Source organism: Anomaloglossus baeobatrachus, chromosome 2, assembly GCF_048569485.1.
Source record: "Anomaloglossus baeobatrachus isolate aAnoBae1 chromosome 2, aAnoBae1.hap1, whole genome shotgun sequence".
Taxonomy (NCBI): domain Eukaryota; kingdom Metazoa; phylum Chordata; class Amphibia; order Anura; family Aromobatidae; genus Anomaloglossus; species Anomaloglossus baeobatrachus.
The window spans coordinates 135896571-135916467 of record NC_134354.1 but is presented as its reverse complement, the minus strand read 5'-3'; the positions used below and the strand labels follow the sequence as shown (position 1 = coordinate 135916467).

General features: G+C 46.0%; 1 protein-coding gene across 2 annotated transcripts in view; it reads left to right on the top strand.

Moving 5' to 3' along the window:
* STX1A (syntaxin 1A) overlaps nt 1-19897 on the top strand; it is a 235776-nt gene that overhangs the window by 203941 nt on the left and 11938 nt on the right. For both annotated transcript variants that reach the window (XM_075335363.1, XM_075335364.1), the window contains exons 6-7: nt 379-487; nt 19317-19390. In XM_075335363.1, coding sequence (XP_075191478.1) covers nt 379-487; nt 19317-19390 — 183 coding nt within the window. The remainder of the gene's footprint in view (nt 1-378; nt 488-19316; nt 19391-19897) is intronic.

The following is a 19897-nucleotide window of genomic DNA, read 5'->3' as shown; positions in this document are numbered from 1 at the left end:
TCAAAACGTTTGAGATGATGGTTGAGTTTCTGCACCGAAACATCAGTTTAAGATTGTGTGTGTCCACTGTGAGTTTTTTGAGCATAAACTCTTCACATTCTTCTCAAATACTCAAAACTTGGTTTTGGTGATTACTAACTGTAGATCTGGTAATGTATTAATGTAAGTACAGATTGATTGGTTCAGTATGACAATGTGGCCCTTGGACCACAAATGTTGTTGACCCTGTTCTAAGCCTGCATAATGTTATGTTTGGACATTTGGTCATATACTGTATAAACAATTACTGTATATGCTAAAAATGCACATTGTTTACGCAATACTACTAATGTTACCATAAAAAATAAATAGATCCCCTCCCCCCCATTTTTCTTCTAGCACTCAACATTGTCACGCAAGTTTGTAGAGGTGATGTCTGAATACAATGCTACTCAATCAGATTACCGTGAACGATGCAAAGGCCGCATCCAGAGACAGCTTGAAATCAGTAAGTTATTGGTATTCTGCTTGTCTGTCATGAAAATGTACTTGGAATACATGGAATTGGGGGAAAGTTTATATTATAAATATAACAAATAATGCATTGACCATGTAATAGAATTTTAGATTTTTGTTCATTTTGCAGATAAACCCAATTGTATAAGATGGGTATTTGTTATAAAAGAAGTGTTTTCTAATATGGAAAGTAGGTAATGGCCCATCACTGGGATATAACAGAAGTATGTGGCTTCAGCACTAATATGCAAAAATAAAAATATCTTTAAATCCATGAATAATATATTTCAACACACAGAGAAAAACGATTTAGAATGATGATTTTTGTATTAACTGTTTTGTTTTTGTTTATTTTTTTTCATAAATTAGAAGAATAGACACTATTAAATAGTCTCATCTAATCAATATCCTGCATCTACTGTGGCGCCGCTCTGGTGGTCTCTGAGAGTCACTGCATGCTTCCTACAGCCTTCATCTCTGACTGGTGATGTGAATGACATATAGCGCGTCATTTGTGCCACATCATTGGTGCAGGAAGTAACTAGAGACTTTCATAGAACATCGGTGCTGGTGAGCTGGAGCAGTGGGGATTTGCAGAGGTGGGTTTATATATATATATATATATATATATATATATATATATATATATATATATATATATACACACACTAGCTGTACTACTTGGCTGACCGGGTTAATAACTGCTGTTAACAAAATAGAATGTATTAACAAAAATGTATTCTGCACACAAGCACCACAAAACAAATAGATAGAAATGTAATTATTAAATTGTTGCCTATATTAACCAATCAGAGCTCAGATTAATTAACTGTAGCAAAATAGAAGCTAAGCTGTGATTGGTTGTTATTGGGAGCCTGATAAATCTCCCGGCAACGGAAAGCCCTCCCCCCTGACAGTATATATTAGCTCACACATATACATAGTAGACAGGTCATGTGACTGACAGCTGCCGTATTTCCTATGTGGTACATTTGTTGTTCTTGTAGTTTGGCTGATTATTAATCAGATTTTTATTTTTGAAGGATAATACCAGACTTGTGTGTGTTTAGGGCGATTATGTGGCGAGGTAGGTGTATGTGTGAAATGTGTGCTGAGGGTGGTATATGTGTTCAAGCACGTGGTAGTGTGTGGCACATTTTGTGTGTGTGTTCATATCCCTGTGTGTGGTGAGTATCCCATGTCGGGGCCCCACCTTAGCAACTGTACGGTATATACTCTTTGGCGCCATTGCTCTCATTTTTTAAGTCTCCCTTGTTCACATCTGGCAGCTGTCAATTTCCCCCCAACACTTTTCGTTTCACTTTTTCCCCATTATGTAGATAGGGGCAAAATTGATTGGTAAATTGGAACGCGCGGGGTTACAATTTCGCCTCACAACATAGCACCCGGCGCTGCCTAGGATAGGAACTGTCTCTCTGTTTCTCTCCCATTCTCTGTCTGTCTCCCCCTCTGTATATATCTCTCTGTCTCTCTCTCTATCTCTTTGTCTGTCTGTCTCTGTCTATGTCCCTGTCTGTCTATCTATCTTTTTCCCTGTCTGTCTATCTATCTCTGTCACTTTCCCTGTCTGTCTCTTTCCCTGTCTGTCTCTTTCCCTGTCTGTCTCTTTCCCTCTCTTTCCCTGTCTGTCTTTTTCCCTGTGTCTGTCTTTTTGTCTATCTCTTTACCTGTCTGTGTCTGTCTCTTAACTTGTCTCTCTCTTTCCCTCTCTTTCCCTGTCTGTCTCTTTCCCTGTCAGTCTGTCTCTTTGTGTCTGTCTCTTACCCTGTCTATGTCTGTTTCTTAGCCTGTCTGTGTCTTTCCCTGTTTGTGTCTGTCTCTTTTCCTGGCTGCATTGTGACACGCCAACATTCCATATAAGGGTGTGGCTGCGCATTCTTCTGAAGTTCTGGCTGCACTGTGGCTCCCAGCTCCATTCGCTTTAATGGAGGCAGGTTTTTTGGTGAATAACTGTAAAGCGCGGGGTTAAAATTTCCCCTCAAAACATAGCCTATGACGCTCTCGGGGTCCAGAAGTTGAGTGTGCAAAATTTTATGGCTGTAGCTTCGACGGTGCAGATGCCAATCCCGGACATACACACACACACACACACACATACACACATTCAGCTTTATATATTAGATATATATATATATATATATGTATGTATATATATATGTATATATATATATATATATATATATATAATCTAATATATAAAGCTCAGTGTATGTGTGTGTGTGTGTGTGTGTGTGTGTGTGTGCGTGTGTGCGTGTGTGTATGTCCGCTAAAGGAATCCGCACCGTCGCATTTACAATCACGAAATTTTGCACAGACACTCCATGTGACTCAGGAAACGTCATAGACTATGTTTGGGTGGGAAAATTTAACCCCGTGCTTTCCAGTTACTCTACAAAAATCCTGCAGCCATTAAACTGAATGGAGCTGGGAGCTATAGACTATAAATAACAACTGTCAGTGGTTGCTATAGGAACAATATAAACTGTTAGGATAGACGGATAGAGAGAGACAGAAAAAGACAGACATAGAGAGACAGCCGGGGAAAGAGACAGCCGGGGAAAGAGACAGCCCGGGCAAAGAGACAGCCCGGGCAAAGAGACAGCCCGGGCAAAGAGACAGCCCGGGCAAAGAGAAAGCCCGGGCAAAGAGACAGCCTGGCAAAGAGACAGCCGAGCAAAGAGACAGCCGGGCAAAGAGACAGACGCCCAAAGAGACAGACGCCCAAAGAGACAGACGCCCAAAGAGACAGACGCCCAAAGAGACAGACCTGGAAAGAGACAGACCTGGAAAGAGACAGACCTGGAAAGAGATAGACCTGGAAAGAGACAGACGGGCAAAGAGACAGACGGGCAAAGAGACAGACGGGCAAAGAGACAGACAGGCAAAGAGAGACGGGGAAAGAGACAGACGGGGAAAGAGACAGACGGGGTAAGAGACAGACCTGGAAAAAGACAGCCGAGCAAAGAGACAGCCGGGCAAAGAGACAGACGGGGAAAGAGACAGACGGGCAAAGAGACAGACGGGCAAAGAGACAGACAGGCAAAGAGAGACGGGGAAAGAGACAGACGGGGAAAGAGACAGACGGGGTAAGAGACAGACCTGGAAAAAGACAGCCGAGCAAAGAGACAGCCGGGCAAAGAGACAGATGCCCAAAGAGACAGACGCCCAAAGAGACAGACGCCCAAAGAGACAGACGCCCAAAGAGACAGACGCCCAAAGAGACAGACGGGCAAAGAGACAGACGGGCAAAGAGACAGAGCGGGAAAGAGACAGAGCGGGAAAGAGACAGAGCGGGAAAGAGACAGAGCGGGAAAGAGACAGACCTAGAAACAGACAGCCGGGCAAAGAGACAGCCGGGCAAAGAGACAGCCGGGCAAAGAGACAGACGGGCAAAGAGACAGACGGGCATAGAGACAGACGGGCATAGAGACAGACGGGGAAAGAGACAGACGGGGAAAGAGACAGACGGGGAAAGAGACAGACGGGGAAAGAGACAGACGGGGAAAGAGACAGACGGGGAAAGAGACAGACGGGGAAAGAGACAGACGGGGAAAGAGACAGACGGGGAAAGAGACAGCCGGGCAAAGAGACAGCCGGGCATAGAGACAGCCGGGCATAGAGACAGACGGGCATAGAGACAGACGGGCAAAGAGACAGACCTAGAAAGAGACAGACCTAGAAAGAGACAGACCTGGAAACAGATAGCCGGACAAAGAGACAGACGGACAAAGAGACAGCCGGGCAAAGAGACAGCCGGGCAAAGAGACAGACGGGCAAAGAGACAGACGGGCAAAGAGACAGACCTAGAAAGAGACAGACCTGGAAAGAGACAGACCTGGAAAGAGACAGACCTGGAAAGAGACAGACCTGGAAAGAGACAGACCTAGAAACAGATAGCCAGGCAAAGAGACAGCCGGGCAAAGAGACAGCCGGGCAAAGAGACAGCCGGGCAAAGAGACAGACGGGCAAAGAGACAGACGGGCAAAGAGACAGACGAGCAAAGAGACAGACGGGCAAAGAGACAGACCTAGAAAGAGACAGACCTAGAAAGAGACAGACCTAGAAAGAGACAGACCTGGAAACAGATAGCCGGACAAAGAGACAGACGGACAAAGAGACAGCCGGGCAAAGAGACAGACGGACAAAGAGACAGATGGACAAAGAGACAGACGGACAAAGAGACAGACGGACAAAGAGACAGAGAGAGAGAGAGACAGACAGACAGATACAGAGATTGAGACAGATAGACTGATGCAAATACAGAGAGATAAAAACAGACAGAGAAGGAAAGAGACAGACAGTGAGACAGACAGACAGCGACACACAGACAGAGACTTGGAGAGAGACAGTTACTATCCCGCCCGCAACGCCCGGGTACTACAGCTAGTATATATATATATATATATACACGCGCGCATACCTCACAAAAAGTGGGGATGCAGTGGGGAAAAAATGTATTTAGTCAGCCATCAATTCTGAAAGTTCTCCCACTTAAAAAGATGAGAGAGGCATGTAATTGACATCATAGGTAGACCACAACTAAGAGAAAAAATGAGAAAACAAATCCAGAAAATCACCTTGTCTGGTTTGGCAAGATTTTTTTGCAAGATATGGTGGTAAATAAGTATTTAGTCATCTAAAAACATGAAAGATTTCTGGCTCTCTCAGACCTGTAACTTCTTCTTTAAGAGGCTCTCAGTCCTCCACTCATTACCTGTAATAATGGCAGGTGTTTGAACCTGTTATCAGTATGAAAGACACCTGTCCACAACCTCAGTCACACTCCAAACTACACTATGGTGAAGACCAAAGAACTGTCGAAGGACACCAGAAACAAAATTGTAGTCCTGCACCAGGCTGCGAAGACTGAATCTGCAATAGGTAAGCAGCTTGGTGTAATGAAATCAACTGTGGGAGCAATAATAAGAAAATGGAATACATACAAGACCACTGATAATCTCCCTCGATCTGGGGCTTCACGTAAGATCTTACCCCATGGGGTCAAAATGATCACAAGAACGGTGAGCAAAAATCCCAGAACCACACGGGGAGACCTGGTGAATGACCTGCATAGAGCTGGGACCACTATAACAAAGGCTAACATCAGTAACACACTATGCCGCCAGGGACTCAGATCCTGCAGTCTCAGACGTGTTCCCCTGCTTAAGCCAGTACATGTCCAGGCCCGTCTGAAGTTTGTTAGAGAGCATTTGGATTATCCAGAAGAGTATTGGGAGAATGTCATATGGTCTGATGAAACCAATGTAGAACTGTTTGGTAGGAACACAACTCGTCGTGTTTGGAGGAGACAGAATGCTGAGTTGCATCCAAAGAACACCATACCTACTGTGAAGCATAGGGGTGACAGCATCATGCTTTGGGGCTGTTTCTTTGCAAAGGGACCAGGACGACTGATCCGTGTACATGAAAAAATGAATGGGGTCATGTATTGTGAGATTTTGAGTGCAAACCTCCTTCTATCAGCAAGGTAATTGAAGATGAAACGTGGCTGGGTCTTTCAGCATGATAATGATCCCAAGCACACCACCAGGGCAACGAAGGTGTGGCTTCGTAAGAAGCATATGAAGGTCCTGGAGTGGCCTAGCCAGTCTACAGATCTCAACCCCATCGAAAACTTTTGGAGGGAGTTGAAAGTTCGTGTTACCCAAAACATCACTGCTCTAGAGGAGACCTGCATGGAGAAATAGGCCAACATACCACCAACAGTGTGTGCCAACCTTGTGAAGACTTAGAGAAAACGTTTGACCTCTGTCATTGCCAGCAAAGGATATGTAACAAAATATTGAGATGAAATTTTGTTATTGACCAAATACTTATTTTCCACCATAATTTGCAAAAAATAATCATGTAAAATCAGACACGGTGATTATCTGGATTTGTTTTCTCATTTTGTCTCACAGTTGGGTCTACCTATGATGTCAATTACAGGCCTCTCTCATCTTCTTAAGTGGGAGAACTTGCACAATCGGTGGCTGATTAAATACTATTTTTTCCACACTGTATTTGTGTTTCGGATGAAATTTATGTAAAATGTAAAAAGTTCACACTACAGTGATATTTCCCCATGAAAGTAGTAGGGCATTCAAGTTGAAATATTATTTGGTGATTTCCACATCTCAAACAAATAATTTATTGAAACAAAAGCCAACAGTGGTGGGTATACCGCCCAAATGTCATGTGGCCTTGAACATGAATTACAGCCTCACAATGATGTCTCTTGCTTTTCACAAGTGGAGTTATTGTCTGCTGAGGCATGGCATCCCACTGTTCTGGAAGGGCAGCCTCAGGTAATTGAGGTTCTGGGGTACAGAGTTACGAGTCTCTACATGGTGGCTCAACTAATCTCGTAAGTTTTATATGGGATTCAGGTCTGAAGAATGTGCAGGCCACTGCATTTGAGGTGCCCTAATCTCCAGCAGTCGTTCTCTAATGATGCGACATCGATGAGCTGGAGCATTGTCCAAGAAGATGAATTAGGCCTGTGTTGTTCCTGCAAAGGCACAATGATTGGATTAATGATGTTATTCCTGTAGTAGGGTCTTGTCACTGTACCATTCACAAAGTGTAGGGCAGTTCTGTATTGACTAGGCACACATGCCCACACTGTATCACCACCAACAAAAGCTCATCTAGTGACAACAATGGTGATGCCTAGCGCTCTCTATGATATCTCCAACATCATTGACAACCATCATTTCTGCTCAGCGTGAATTGACTTACATCAGTGATCAGCACCATAGCCCACAAGTCCCTAGGCCAGCAAGACAATGACGCCTCTATCTGGTGGTGTGGTCAGGTACTCTTAAAGGTTGTGTAGCACACAGACCACGCTGATGTAAATGGAATGGTCTGACATGACACTTGGGTGCCTCTGACCTTCCTTAAATGTGCCTGGAGTTGTGTGGCATTCATCGTCCAGTTACAAAGGCTCACAATGAAACAGTCATCAGTGTGGGATGTAACAAAAGGACATCCACTTCTATGCCTTTCTGTGACTCTTCCAGTCTCTCTGTATCTCTGTTGCAACCCGCTGATGACACACTAAGCTCAGTTGCCATCTGACAAATTCCTGCTTGAAGCCTTGCAATGGTGATGTACTGCTGATCAATTCATTGGTGTTGTCTTGGTCTCATGATGTCAAAGTATGAACAGCATGATGAGTAGGATTGTGTAAATACCAATTTCTAATTGAGCTCCAAAGTGTATTGGGTGAGTCATAGATCAAACACTTGTTGTGAATATTCCATTAAAGTGCACCAATCAGCAGGATTTTCTTATATAACCTAAAACCAGTGCTATACTGGCGCTATCTTTCTGACTCTATACATACCTTTAGTTGTCGGCTCGGATGTATAGTTTTTGAAATCCAAGCAAGTAAAGTTTGTGAAATATACTGCTTTTTGATTGGCAGCAGCTGCCAATTAAAAAGCAGTCCTCCCCCTATCTTCTATTTATGCTACTCCCATTATAGCGTTTTTGCTAATGGTTGTGACTATATCCCAGTGGCTAGAAGGACCTTGGGCATGACTGGCTTGGTTAGTGGACATGACTGGCTTGGTTAATGGGCGTGACTGTCTTGGTTAGTGGGTGTGACCTGCTTGGTTAGTTGGCGTGGTGATGTTTCCTCCCGTCCACTATAATGATGCAGAGGGGCGCATCGCCACGTGAACTTAGAAAAATAATGTTGCTTTCTGGCATCAGCTATGTTGGTGGAGGCCCCGCTCCTTCAGGTCACATGGGTATGCCATCAGCAGAGGTCATTCTAGCCACTAGGATTTAGCCGTTAACTTTTAATATCTTCACTAAGATGACTAGAACGACCTCTGTTGGCATCATATCCGTGTGACCAGAAGGGGCGGGGCCTCCACCAACATAGCTGATACCAGGAAGCAACCTTATTTTTTTAAGTCCACATGGTCCTGGAGTTGATTATAATAGAAGCAGGGGTCTGTGGGTAAGACCCGCAGATTGGGGGTGAAGCCCCCCTTTGCATCCTTATAGTGGACAGGAGGAAACATTACCATGCTCACGAGCCAAGTCAGTCACACCTAAGGTCCTTCTAGCCACTGGGATATAGTCACAACCATTAGTAAAACTCTAATGGAATTAGCATAAATAAAAGATAGGGGGAGGAACAACAGGCAGAGGGGTAGAAATCACTATGGAAACCCACCCCAGCTATTACCTGCTCCGCAGCTGCTGCCAATCAAAAAGCTTTACATTTCTCTAACTTTACTGGTTTGGATTTCAAAAATTGTACATGTAAGCTGACAACTAAAGGTATGTATAGAATCAGCATGACAGCACCAGGATAGCACTGGCTTTAGGTTACCTAGGAAAATCCTGGTGATTGGTGCACTTTAAGTTTCTTGTTGAAGAACAGCAAGTTGTGCAAAAAGTACTGATATATTGAGCAGTTGGACATGTGCATTCAAAAGTTTAGCCACATTAAGTTAATCTGAAATGGTTAAAGGCCAAAAGCCAAATATCTTCAACTTTTTGTGAGTTGTGTAGTTGTATGTGTATGTGTGTGTGTGTGTGTGCGTGCGTGCGTGTGTGTGTGTGCATGCGCGTGTGTGTGTGTATGTATATATATATGTGTGTGTGTATATATATATATGTATATATATATATATATATATATATATATATATATATATATATTGTGAGGTAGCACGGTCGGCTGCGCAGCAGAAGACACGGGATCCAGGCATGAAGGTTCACAGCACACGGTTTTAATGTCCAAACAAAAGTCCATAACACAATACATGTGCCTCTCCAGCAGAAAACTCAGGGAGTTCTGTTCACTCCCTCACACCCGGCACACCTGCCCTTGTTCCTGATTCTATTTAACCCTTCCTTCAGCCTGTAGGGAAACAGCATTAACCCTAGAGTGGATTTACTTTCTATCATGGAGTGAGCACAACCGGGGCGAGACATACCAGCCGTCATAGATAACCCCGGTCACAGTCTCACATACCCCCCCCTCAGTTCAAGCGTGCGGGGTTGAACTCCCGCCATCAAACACGGGCCGCGGGACAAGGCATCGGCGGTGCCCTGCAACCTACCGGCCCGGTGTTCAACTGTAAACCGGAAGTTTTGCAGAGAAAGGAACCACCGGGTAACTCGGGCATTCCGTTCCTTGGCGGACCTCATCCAGACCAGTGGAGAGTGATCCGTCACCAAGCGAAACTGCCGTCCCAGCAGGTAATAGCGTAGGGACTCCAAGGCCCACTTGATCGCCAGGCACTCCTTCTCCACTACGCTATAATTCCGCTCGGGAGGGGTGAGCTTCCTACTTAAGAAGGTGACGGGGTGTTCCTCCCCCTGAACCACCTGAGACAGCACTGCCCCCAGGCCGATCTCCGAGGCGTCAGTCTGTACTATGAACTCCTTCCGGAAATCAGGGTTGACCAGAACGGGCTGTCCGCACAGGACCTCCTTCAGGGCCCGGAAGGAGTCCTCGGCCTGCGGAGTCCAGCGCACCATGACGGACTTCTTGCCTTTGAGAAGGTCCGTCAAGGGGGCTGATAGTCCCGCAAAATCCTTTACAAACCTCCTGTAGTACACCACGATACCCAGGAAGGCCCTAACCTGCTTCGTGGTCAGGGGTCTAGGCCACTTCTGGATCGCCTCAACCTTGTTAATTTGGGGCTTAATCACTCCTTGGCCTATCACGTAGCCCAAGTAGCGGGCTTCCGTGAGTCCCAATGCACATTTCTTGGGATTGGCTGTCAATCCGGCTGTTCGAAGCGCGTCCACCACCGCTTGTACCTGTTCCAAGTGGGTCTGCCAATCGGAGCTGTAAATAATGATGTCATCCAGGTACGCTGATGCATACGCCTGGTGGGGTTCCAGCACTAAGTCCATCAACCTCTGGAACGTGGCCGGAGCGCCATGTAACCCAAAAGGCAAGACAACATAGTGGAAGAGACCCTCCGGCGTAACAAAAGCCGTTTTCTCCTTGGCGGACTCCGTTAGTGGCACCTGCCAGTACCCTTTGGTCAGGTCGAGTGTGGTAAAATATCGCGCCTGTCCCAGCCTATCAATCAGCTCATCCACCCGGGGCATGGGGTAGAGATCGAACTTGGATATTTCGTTCAATCTCCTAAAGTCATTGCAGAACCTTAAGGAGCCATCGGGTTTTGGTATTAGGACAATCGGACTAGCCCATTCACTCCGGGATTTTTCGATGACCCCCAGGCGTAACATTGTCTTTACTTCCTCTGATATGGCTTGTCGTCGAGCCTCCGGCACCCGGTATGACTTCAGGCGTACCTTCAGGTGGGGCTCGGTGACAATATCATGTCGTATCAGACTGGTCCTACCGGGCAGCTCGGAGAAGACATCGGGGTTCTGCTGAACCAACCGTCTGGCCTCTCGCCTCTGTTGCTTGGTGAGGGCTTCTCCAATCCTTACTTCCGGTTCGTCCTCTCCGGAGGTCGCTGGAGCCGGATGTGAACGACCCGAAGAGGAGGGAGGTGGGGAAAAAACAGCCATCAGGCTTTCCCGTTCCTGCCAAGGTTTTAATAGGTTGACATGGTATATTTGTTCAGGTTTCCGCCTACCGGGCTGCAATACTTTATAGTTAACCACCCCTACTCTTTCCTTTATCTCGTAGGGGCCTTGCCACTGAGCCAGGAATTTGCTCTCCGCCGTGGGGATCAATACCAACACCCGATCCCCGGGTTTAAAGGTCCGCACGGTGGCTTGTCTATTGTAGCGGCCGCTTTGCGCGGCCTGAGCCTCCTGTAAATGCTCCTTCACAATTGGCATGACCGCGCTTATGCGGTTCTGCATACCCAAAATGTGTTCAATCACACTTTTATGGGGGGTGGGCTCTTGTTCCCATGTTTCCTTTGCCAGGTCCAACAATCCCCGGGGATGTCGCCCGTATAACAAGTCAAAAGGCGAAAACCCCGTGGATGCCTGTGGCACCTCTCGTATGGCAAACATCAAATAGGGAAGCATCATATCCCAGTCTTTCCCGTCTTTTGAAATCACCCTTCTTAGCATGGTTTTCAGGGTTTTATTGAAACGCTCGACTAAACCGTCCGTTTGAGGATGATACACAGACGTACGCAACTGCTTGATCTGGAGTAGCCGGCATAGCTCTTTGGTCACTTTAGACATGAATGGGGTCCCCTGATCCGTAAGGATCTCCTTGGGCAATCCCACCCGGCAGAACACAGCAAACAACTCCCGAGCTATAAGCTTTGCTGCAGTATGTCTGAGAGGTATCGCCTCGGGATACCGGGTGGCATAGTCAACGATCACTAGGATGTGTTGGTGCCCTCGAGCGGACTTTACGAGGGGCCCCACCAGATCCATCCCTATCCGTTCAAAAGGGACTTCTATAATGGGTAACGGTACCAACGGACTGCGAAAATGGGTCAGGGGTGCAGTAAGCTGACACTCCGGGCAGGTTTCGCAGAACCGTTTTACCTCCCCAAAGACCCCGGGCCAATAGAACCGTTGCAATATTCGCTCCTGCGTTTTCTTGACCCCTAGGTGGCCACTCATCAGGTGTTTATGAGCCAAGTCGAGGACCCGCCGGCGATGCGGCTGGGGCACCACCAACTGTTCTACCCCTACGCCCCGTATTTCATCTACCCGGTAGAGTAAATCCTGCTTAAGAGCGAAATGGGGGTACCTTACCTGGGCACCGGGCAGCTGTGCCACCCCGTCAACTACTGTCACCCGACTCCGGGCATGTATTAACGTAGGGTCCTGGAGTTGGGCTGTCCCAAACGTATCCGGGGACGCCTCCAACTCCGGGATGGGCTCGACCGTCTCAGCCTCTCCTGCCAATACCTCTAGGGGCGACCTATCGGGTTCACACTCTGTCCCTATCATGGTGACCCCTACGACAGGTGTCCCGGATTCAGGATTGTAGGGCTCAGGTCCCGGACCGACCAATATCTGAGGGGACTTAGGGGGTCCCCTCCATAAAGTCCAAAAATAGGGCAGATCCCTTCCTAGGATCACGTCATAAGGAAGAGTGTTAAGAAGTCCCACCTCATGTTGCACCTGACCGCAAGGTGCTGTGATGGTGACAATCCCCGTGGGATAGTCGCGGCGGTCCCCATGTATGCAAACCACCCCCACGGTGCGTCCTGTGGCCTTTACTTTAGCTCTCAAGGTGGATCGCACAAGGGTCACTAAGCTTCCGGAATCCAACAATCCTGTAACCGGACATCCATTCACCTGTATTTGGCACAAGTGGGGCTCCGTCTCTGGGGAGACCAGGTCAGCGGTACACACCACCTGAGCATACATTGAACCCCGCCGGGTAACCCCACAATCCATGGGCTCCGTGGTGAGTGGACACTGGGCTTCCCTATGTCCCACCCGCTGGCACCGCCAACATCTAATGGGGACGGAAACCCCCTTGACGGGTTGTCGTTTAGGGTACAGAACCTTCCGGACCTCAGGAATGGCGGCCGCGGCCTCAGACGGGACGGTAGGGGACTCCTGTACCGTTGTCAGCGGTGGGTCCTTGGCCCTAGGCTTGGAGGGGCCGGACCGGCGGGCGGTACGCAAAGTCTCAGTGTCCCGTATCAAGTCCTGCGTAGCCACATGCCGCTCTACCAGGGACACTAATTGGTCCAGGGTACTCGGGTCACCCTGTCCGACCCACCGTTGAACGGTGACGGGTAAAGTGCGCACAAAACGATCCACTACTACCCTTTCCACCATTTGCGCCGGGCTCAGAGTGTCAGGCTGCAACCACTTTTTTACAAGATGCAACAAGTCATAGGCCTGGGAGCGTACGGGTTTGGCTTCCTCATAGAACCACTGATTTACCCGCTGAGCCCGTACATAGGTATTCACCCCCAACCGAGCCAGTATTTCGGCTTTCAGGGTCACATAGTCAATGGCGTCCTCGGCACAGAGGTCCAGGTACGCTTTTTGGGGTTCCCCCGTCAGATAGGGCGACAATACCTCAGCCCACTGCGGGGTCGGCAGCTTTTCCCGCTCGGCCACCCGCTCAAACACCGCCAGGAACGCTTCCATATCATCACCCGGGGTCATCTTTTGCAACGCTTGTCTCACCGCTTTCCGGACGCTGCCGTCGTCACCCGGTCCCGGGGTTGTTGCTGCCGGTCCGGCACGGATCAACTTGGCCAGGAGAACCATCTGTTCTTGGTGCCTTTTTTCCTGCAATTGCAAGGCTTGCTGCTGACGTGCATTGGCCTGCTCCATCTGTTCTTGGTGCCTTTTGTCCTGCACTTGCAAGGATTGCTGCTGACGTGCATTGGCCTGATCCATCTGTTCTTGGAGTTTTTTTTTCCTGCACTTGCAAGGATTGGAGCAGGTGTGCATTAGTCTGTTGCTGCTGTGCATTAGCCTGAGCCAAATGCTTTAGTATGTCCTCCATGGCGTCGCCGGGTTTGGGCTGTAGTATAGCCGCTCGAATCCAGGACATGCGCAGCTGGGTCACCAGGGATGGATGCTACACCTCACCGGCTGTCATGCCCGCATTCTCCACCATATGTGAGGTAGCACGGTCGGCTGCGCAGCAGAAGACACGGGATCCAGGCATGAAGGTTCACAGCACACGGTTTTAATGTCCAAACAAAAGTCCATAACACAATACATGTGCCTCTCCAGCAGAAAACTCAGGGAGTTCTGTTCACTCCCTCACACCCGGCACACCTGCCCTTGTTCCTGATTCTATTTAACCCTTCCTTCAGCCTGTAGGGAAACAGCATTACCCTAGAGTGGATTTACTTTCTATCATGGAGTGAGCACAACCGGGGTGAGACATACCGGCCGTCATAGATAACCCCGGTCACAGTCTCACAATATATATATATATATCTATATATATATATATATATAAAAAAAAATCATTTATCTTTTTTAATCAACTCCTCGCTTAGGCTATTTTTTTTATTTTATAAGTCATAAAAAATCTTATTAACTCTTGTGTGTATACCAAAGACCACAAACAAAAATGGCCACTGGTTTACAGTTATCAGTGATGTTCTCTCCCATAGCTATGGATGACAAGAGCTTCAGTAGATTGTAAGGTTCCAGGAGATCATATGACTATATGATCATTTCCATGAAGGAGAGACATCATCTCACCACAGCTCATATTTATAGTGACAATCCGATCAGAGCATGACAGAGGCAAGAACAAAATGACGGAGGAATATCTCTTGGGATTAGATATGCCCTTGAGTTCTGCCAGAGGTGGTTCTGTGATTTGCAGGACTAGTCTATTATTAATATTGGAAATTAGAGGTGTTCTGCTTTCTAATATATGAGAACAGCATGGAGTCAGAAGACTAATAGGGACATCACCCTGTGGGCTATAACTGGCATCTGTTGATGATTTGGTTCCTGTGTTAGAAATAGAGGAATCAACATGTCCTACTTATAGCAATCATCCGGATCTCAATAGATGATGTCTGAATGGCATTGTAAGAATTCTTGTCAATTTTCAAGTAGACATGTTTGCACTGCACGAAGTTTAATTAGACTTGCAACTTTAGAATTATTACATTGTGGCCGTCCATATTCAATTGGCATTATAAAATGGCAAACGATAGTGCTCTTGCATTACAACGTCATGAAGAGACCAGTCTTTATGGCTTACCACCAGCCTGCTTATTTTCTAACATATGAATAATGTCATATGTCATCACACGTTTTTCTGCTCATTCCTTTTCCAGGCTTGATTGCATATACAGATAATACATCAACTGGCAGACTTAAAATGAACCTGTCAATATGATCCAGCCCCCAAACTGTTCACCTTAATTTTGCTCTCTGAAACATATTATCATCCACACCTTTACTGATGCAATATGTTGCACCCTGACTAAAAAAAATACTGCTTTATATACTGTTTTATATTTATATATGTTTTAATTCATATATATGAAGCTTAAGTGCTCTTGGCGTAACAAAGCACTTCCCATTACTCTGCCTCCCCAGCTCTGTTCACTTCAAAGCCCCTTCTTCCTCGTGCTTCATTAAACAGTCAGTCATGCAGGTAGGTGGGGCCAGAAAGGCAATAAAGACGGGGAGGCAGAGAAATGGGAAGTGCTCTGATACAACAAGAACACTTAAGCCTCATTTATATATAAATTAAAATAGTGGGGGGTTTCCTATAGGAGAGCAATAAAATTGTATTGGTAATATAATGATAAGTAACAATACTATAGCATGTTTCTCTATGATTTGTTGATGCTTTCTTTTCTCCAACATAAAGAATACTTATCATTTTATAAAAAAAATATATTTTACATGCTATCAAGTTTTGATCAGGAAGGATCTGAGTGGTAAAATCCAAAAATGACCTCTGAAACAAAGGCACAGAAGCACTCTAAAGAGCATCCATTGTCTATACACAGAGGTGGGATTCACGTAAAACAGTTGTTAAAATCATAACCAGTTCGCAGAATCGTCAAGAAGTGCCCTGATCTGGTACTGTCACTCAGGGGGCGGCGCAATCCTCCTGCAGCAGGAGCACTGACTGTGCCGCCATCTGAGAGACAGCACTCAACCGAGACAGGAGCCGAGCAGATGATCCCTCCCCTCCAGCAGCATCATAGCAGGAACAGGCAGGCTGTGGAGACACATGGGAGGGGAGGGCTCAATGGAGGGGGCAGAGCCAGATATATGGAGACTGAAGAAAGGAAAGAGTGGAGAGAGAAAAGATGGAAGACGTGACAAGAAAAAGACAGGCAGGAAACAATAAAGAGACAGACAGAAGACAAGAGAGAGACAGGCAGGAGATACAAGAGACAGGCAGGAGATACAAGAGACAGGCAGGAGATACAAGAGAAAGTGAGACTGGAGACAAAATACAGGCAGGAGGTTAGAGAGAGAGACAGGCAAGAGACAACAACAGACAGGCAGGAGACAAGAGAGAGATAGGAGACACAAGAGGGTTGAGAGGGCTGTAAATAAGACCCTGTCTGTCTAATACTTGCCTTAAAGGGGTTGTCTGGTCTAAAATGACATATCTGCAGTCATTCTATGTCACTTCACATTACTGCAGACTTGTGAATCGTCACATCTCACCCACTGTTCATTGTGAAGATTCTCAGGTGTCAGAGCCGGGAACAGTGGTCATGTGGCTGCAAGTATGCGACATGCAAACTCCCAGCCAGAATCTGACTACTGTTTCCGGAATATATTTTCATTCAGTGATGCTGCAGCTCTCTAGTCTGAGTCTGCCTGGGAGTATACACTGACTCACCACCCTATGGTCCTGGCCTTTGTTGGATCTTATTAAAAGATTTAAACTGCTTCATTTACATTTACTCTTGGTCGTGCTTCCTGATCCACCACCTCGGTGACCCTGAGTCACTGCCTCCTGAGTGGTCCAAGGCTGATTGCTGGTGTGTTTGCAAGCACCTGAACCCCTTCCTGATGAAGAAAGGTTTGACAGGGAGTCGCAGGTGGGAGAAGTATGGAGCTCAGAGATACTGCAGTACTGGATTGGGAATCCCTGAGACTGACAGGACCAGTAAAAGCACTGATAGTCCATGAGGAGGAAAATGTAAACCTTGAAGTGTACTGTGCTATTGAAAAGTGTATGTGCCCGTTATTACGTGTTGCAAGTGGAAGAAAATGGACTGTTGGGTAAACTTCTCGGGTTTGAAACGATCTGGTTCATGTGCGGCAGCTCCTGAAACAGAAGACTCGGAGTCAGCAGAGAACTGTGGCCCACGAATGAGTACAATGCACTCCACACAACAGCACAATTTCTATTCTATGTAGAGTGCCAGGAGTGTACAGCAGCTGCAGCTCCCCCACGACAGTACACAGAAATCATGGACCTTCCTTGTCTTTGCAGGAATTATTATGTCCTGGTTATTCATATGTATTCCTCATGTGACGCATCGAGAAACAAATTTGGTTCCTCCACAGTACAGATGATTGATACCAATGCACTGAGCAAACCTTAATGTCATGTAAAGGTATTTGTCACGATGACTTTGGGATAGCGGGTAACGGGGCTCCTAAGCTGTCCCTCAAACTAGGGGATCCTATGCTCTCCCTAATCTCAGGAATACTCCTGATGGTGGAGAGGCCTGAGGAGTCTCCTTCTTGGCTCGGCTCTTGACCAGTCCTGATCTGACTCCCCCTCTTCCCAGTGAGGAATGGGACAGGAGTGTGTTGAAAACAAAGACAGACAAGGGAAAACCCAAAACTCTGACACACACACACACACACACACACACACACACACACACACACACACAGGTAAAGACAAAAAGAGATTCAGGAGGAAAAACAGGAGCAGGAAGGAATTACAAAAATCAACAGGGATAAACTCCACAACAGCTCCCAGCAATAGGTACAACTTAAGCACAACTTTCACCAGAGAGTCTGGGACACCACACCTCACAGACCAACATAAAAAGAAATATAGCTGGCATGGGTAGAAAGATTCCACCAGCATAAATAGGAGGGGAGCAGATGTGATAGATCTCCCCACAACATGTGATTAAAGGAGCAAGCAGACTAGTATAGATTAACGCTTGCCTGTCTATGAATCAGCACACAGCAGGTCGAATCCAATGCCACCATGACAGTCAGCGAAATTTGTGCAAAACTTTGTGTGACGGCAAAGAGTTGAGTGTTGTGCTTCCATGTGTACCATAGCTTTTGTCTGCACTAACCTCCGTGGTAGATATATATTGGCGTCCAATCAATAACATGATTATACCCAAAGAAAATTATATATTTTTATATATATTCGAATAAACGTCATATAATTGTTTTATCAATTAGAGCATTAAAATATGTCTTAGAAAATGTATCAGATTTGCAATGAACATGGAGAAGTTAGAAAGTAGAATATGTCCTAACTTGTAACAGATGACACATGCCACAATCTGGTCGTCCATCTGGTTGGTGTTGCATTGTGGCCTGTGGTCCAGATAACTTTTTTTATTTTATTTGATACATATTTTAAAATTATATCAAGAACCATATTTCATTTATTTGACATATATTTAGCATATACCAGTATATATGTTAATAACTGTAATCAATCATAAGATCATTGTAAGTAAAATATTTGTATATTATCATTAAACAGAAACTGTCATCAAGATTTACCTCTAGAAAGTATGAAAAGTGCTTTATCAGACTCTAAATAACCTCTTTAATGATGACGATACTATCCAAAAATACTACATGTAGGTGTTTAAAAACGATGTGTAATTGTCCCTCCTCTCTGCCCACGATCAGAGGACTAGTCCGGGACTGCTGTCAATCAATGCTGCTGCGTTGTGATGAGCATGCTCACTGCAGTGTATGTGACATTCCGGGATGCGCTTGGAGAGCAGTGAGATGGAGAAGATGAACAACTTCTTCTCTTCTCTGCATCCTCAGCAAATGTTGGGATGGCAGATACGCTGCTGGTAACACAGCAGCGTATATTGACAGTAGTCCCGGACTAGTCCTGGTCACCACAGACTAGGAGAGCAGGGACAATTAAAGACAGTTTTTAAACTCTGACATGTAGTGTGTCATTAAAGAGACTGATAAAAAAAACTTCTCATTCCTTCTAGGGGTCAATTCTGATGACATTATTGGAGGATATAATCTTTAGTGGTAGCTAATTTTCCTATTGTACAGTGACATTTTCATGAAATCAAGGACTCAGTGCAGATGTTTCCTAGATTTGTAGCAGAGCCAACTATTATATCCTATAACTTGTACTTTATGGCAGCTTAGTCTGTAAAGCATTTAATCACATATAACCTAAGCACAATATACATACATGTCTTTTTGTGTCTACTCAGCTGGAAGAACCACAACAAGTGAAGAGCTGGAGGACATGTTGGAAAGTGGAAACCCAGCCATCTTCTCATCAGGGGTATGAGTAATCTTATTTGGATTATAATGAGGCCCACACGGTGGTGTTCAGGGGTTCTTCCCAAAATTCTAGTGAGGACCACCCTCCATCTATATGTAACATGTAAACCAGATGCACCAAGTCTTTAATGCTCAAAATCAGGACATATAAGCTCTGTCCTTGGTCTCTGAGACCCTTCACTACTTTCATACTGATGACCTTTCCTTGGGGTAGGTCATCAGTATCAGATTGAATGGCGTCCAAAGGCCCAGTCACACACAACGACTTACCAGCGATCCCGACAACGATACGTCTTGATAAGGATCGCTGGTAAGTCGCTGGGAGGTCACTGGTGAGATGTCACACAGTCAGACCTTACCAACGACACAGTAACGATACAGGTTGCAGTAGCGACCTGTATAACGATCTCGGCAGTCATTGGGACCCTCTCACACAGCGTCAAACACAGCGATGTGTCCTGCCCAGCAGGACATCGCCTTTGAATAGATTGGTCCGGACCATTCTGCA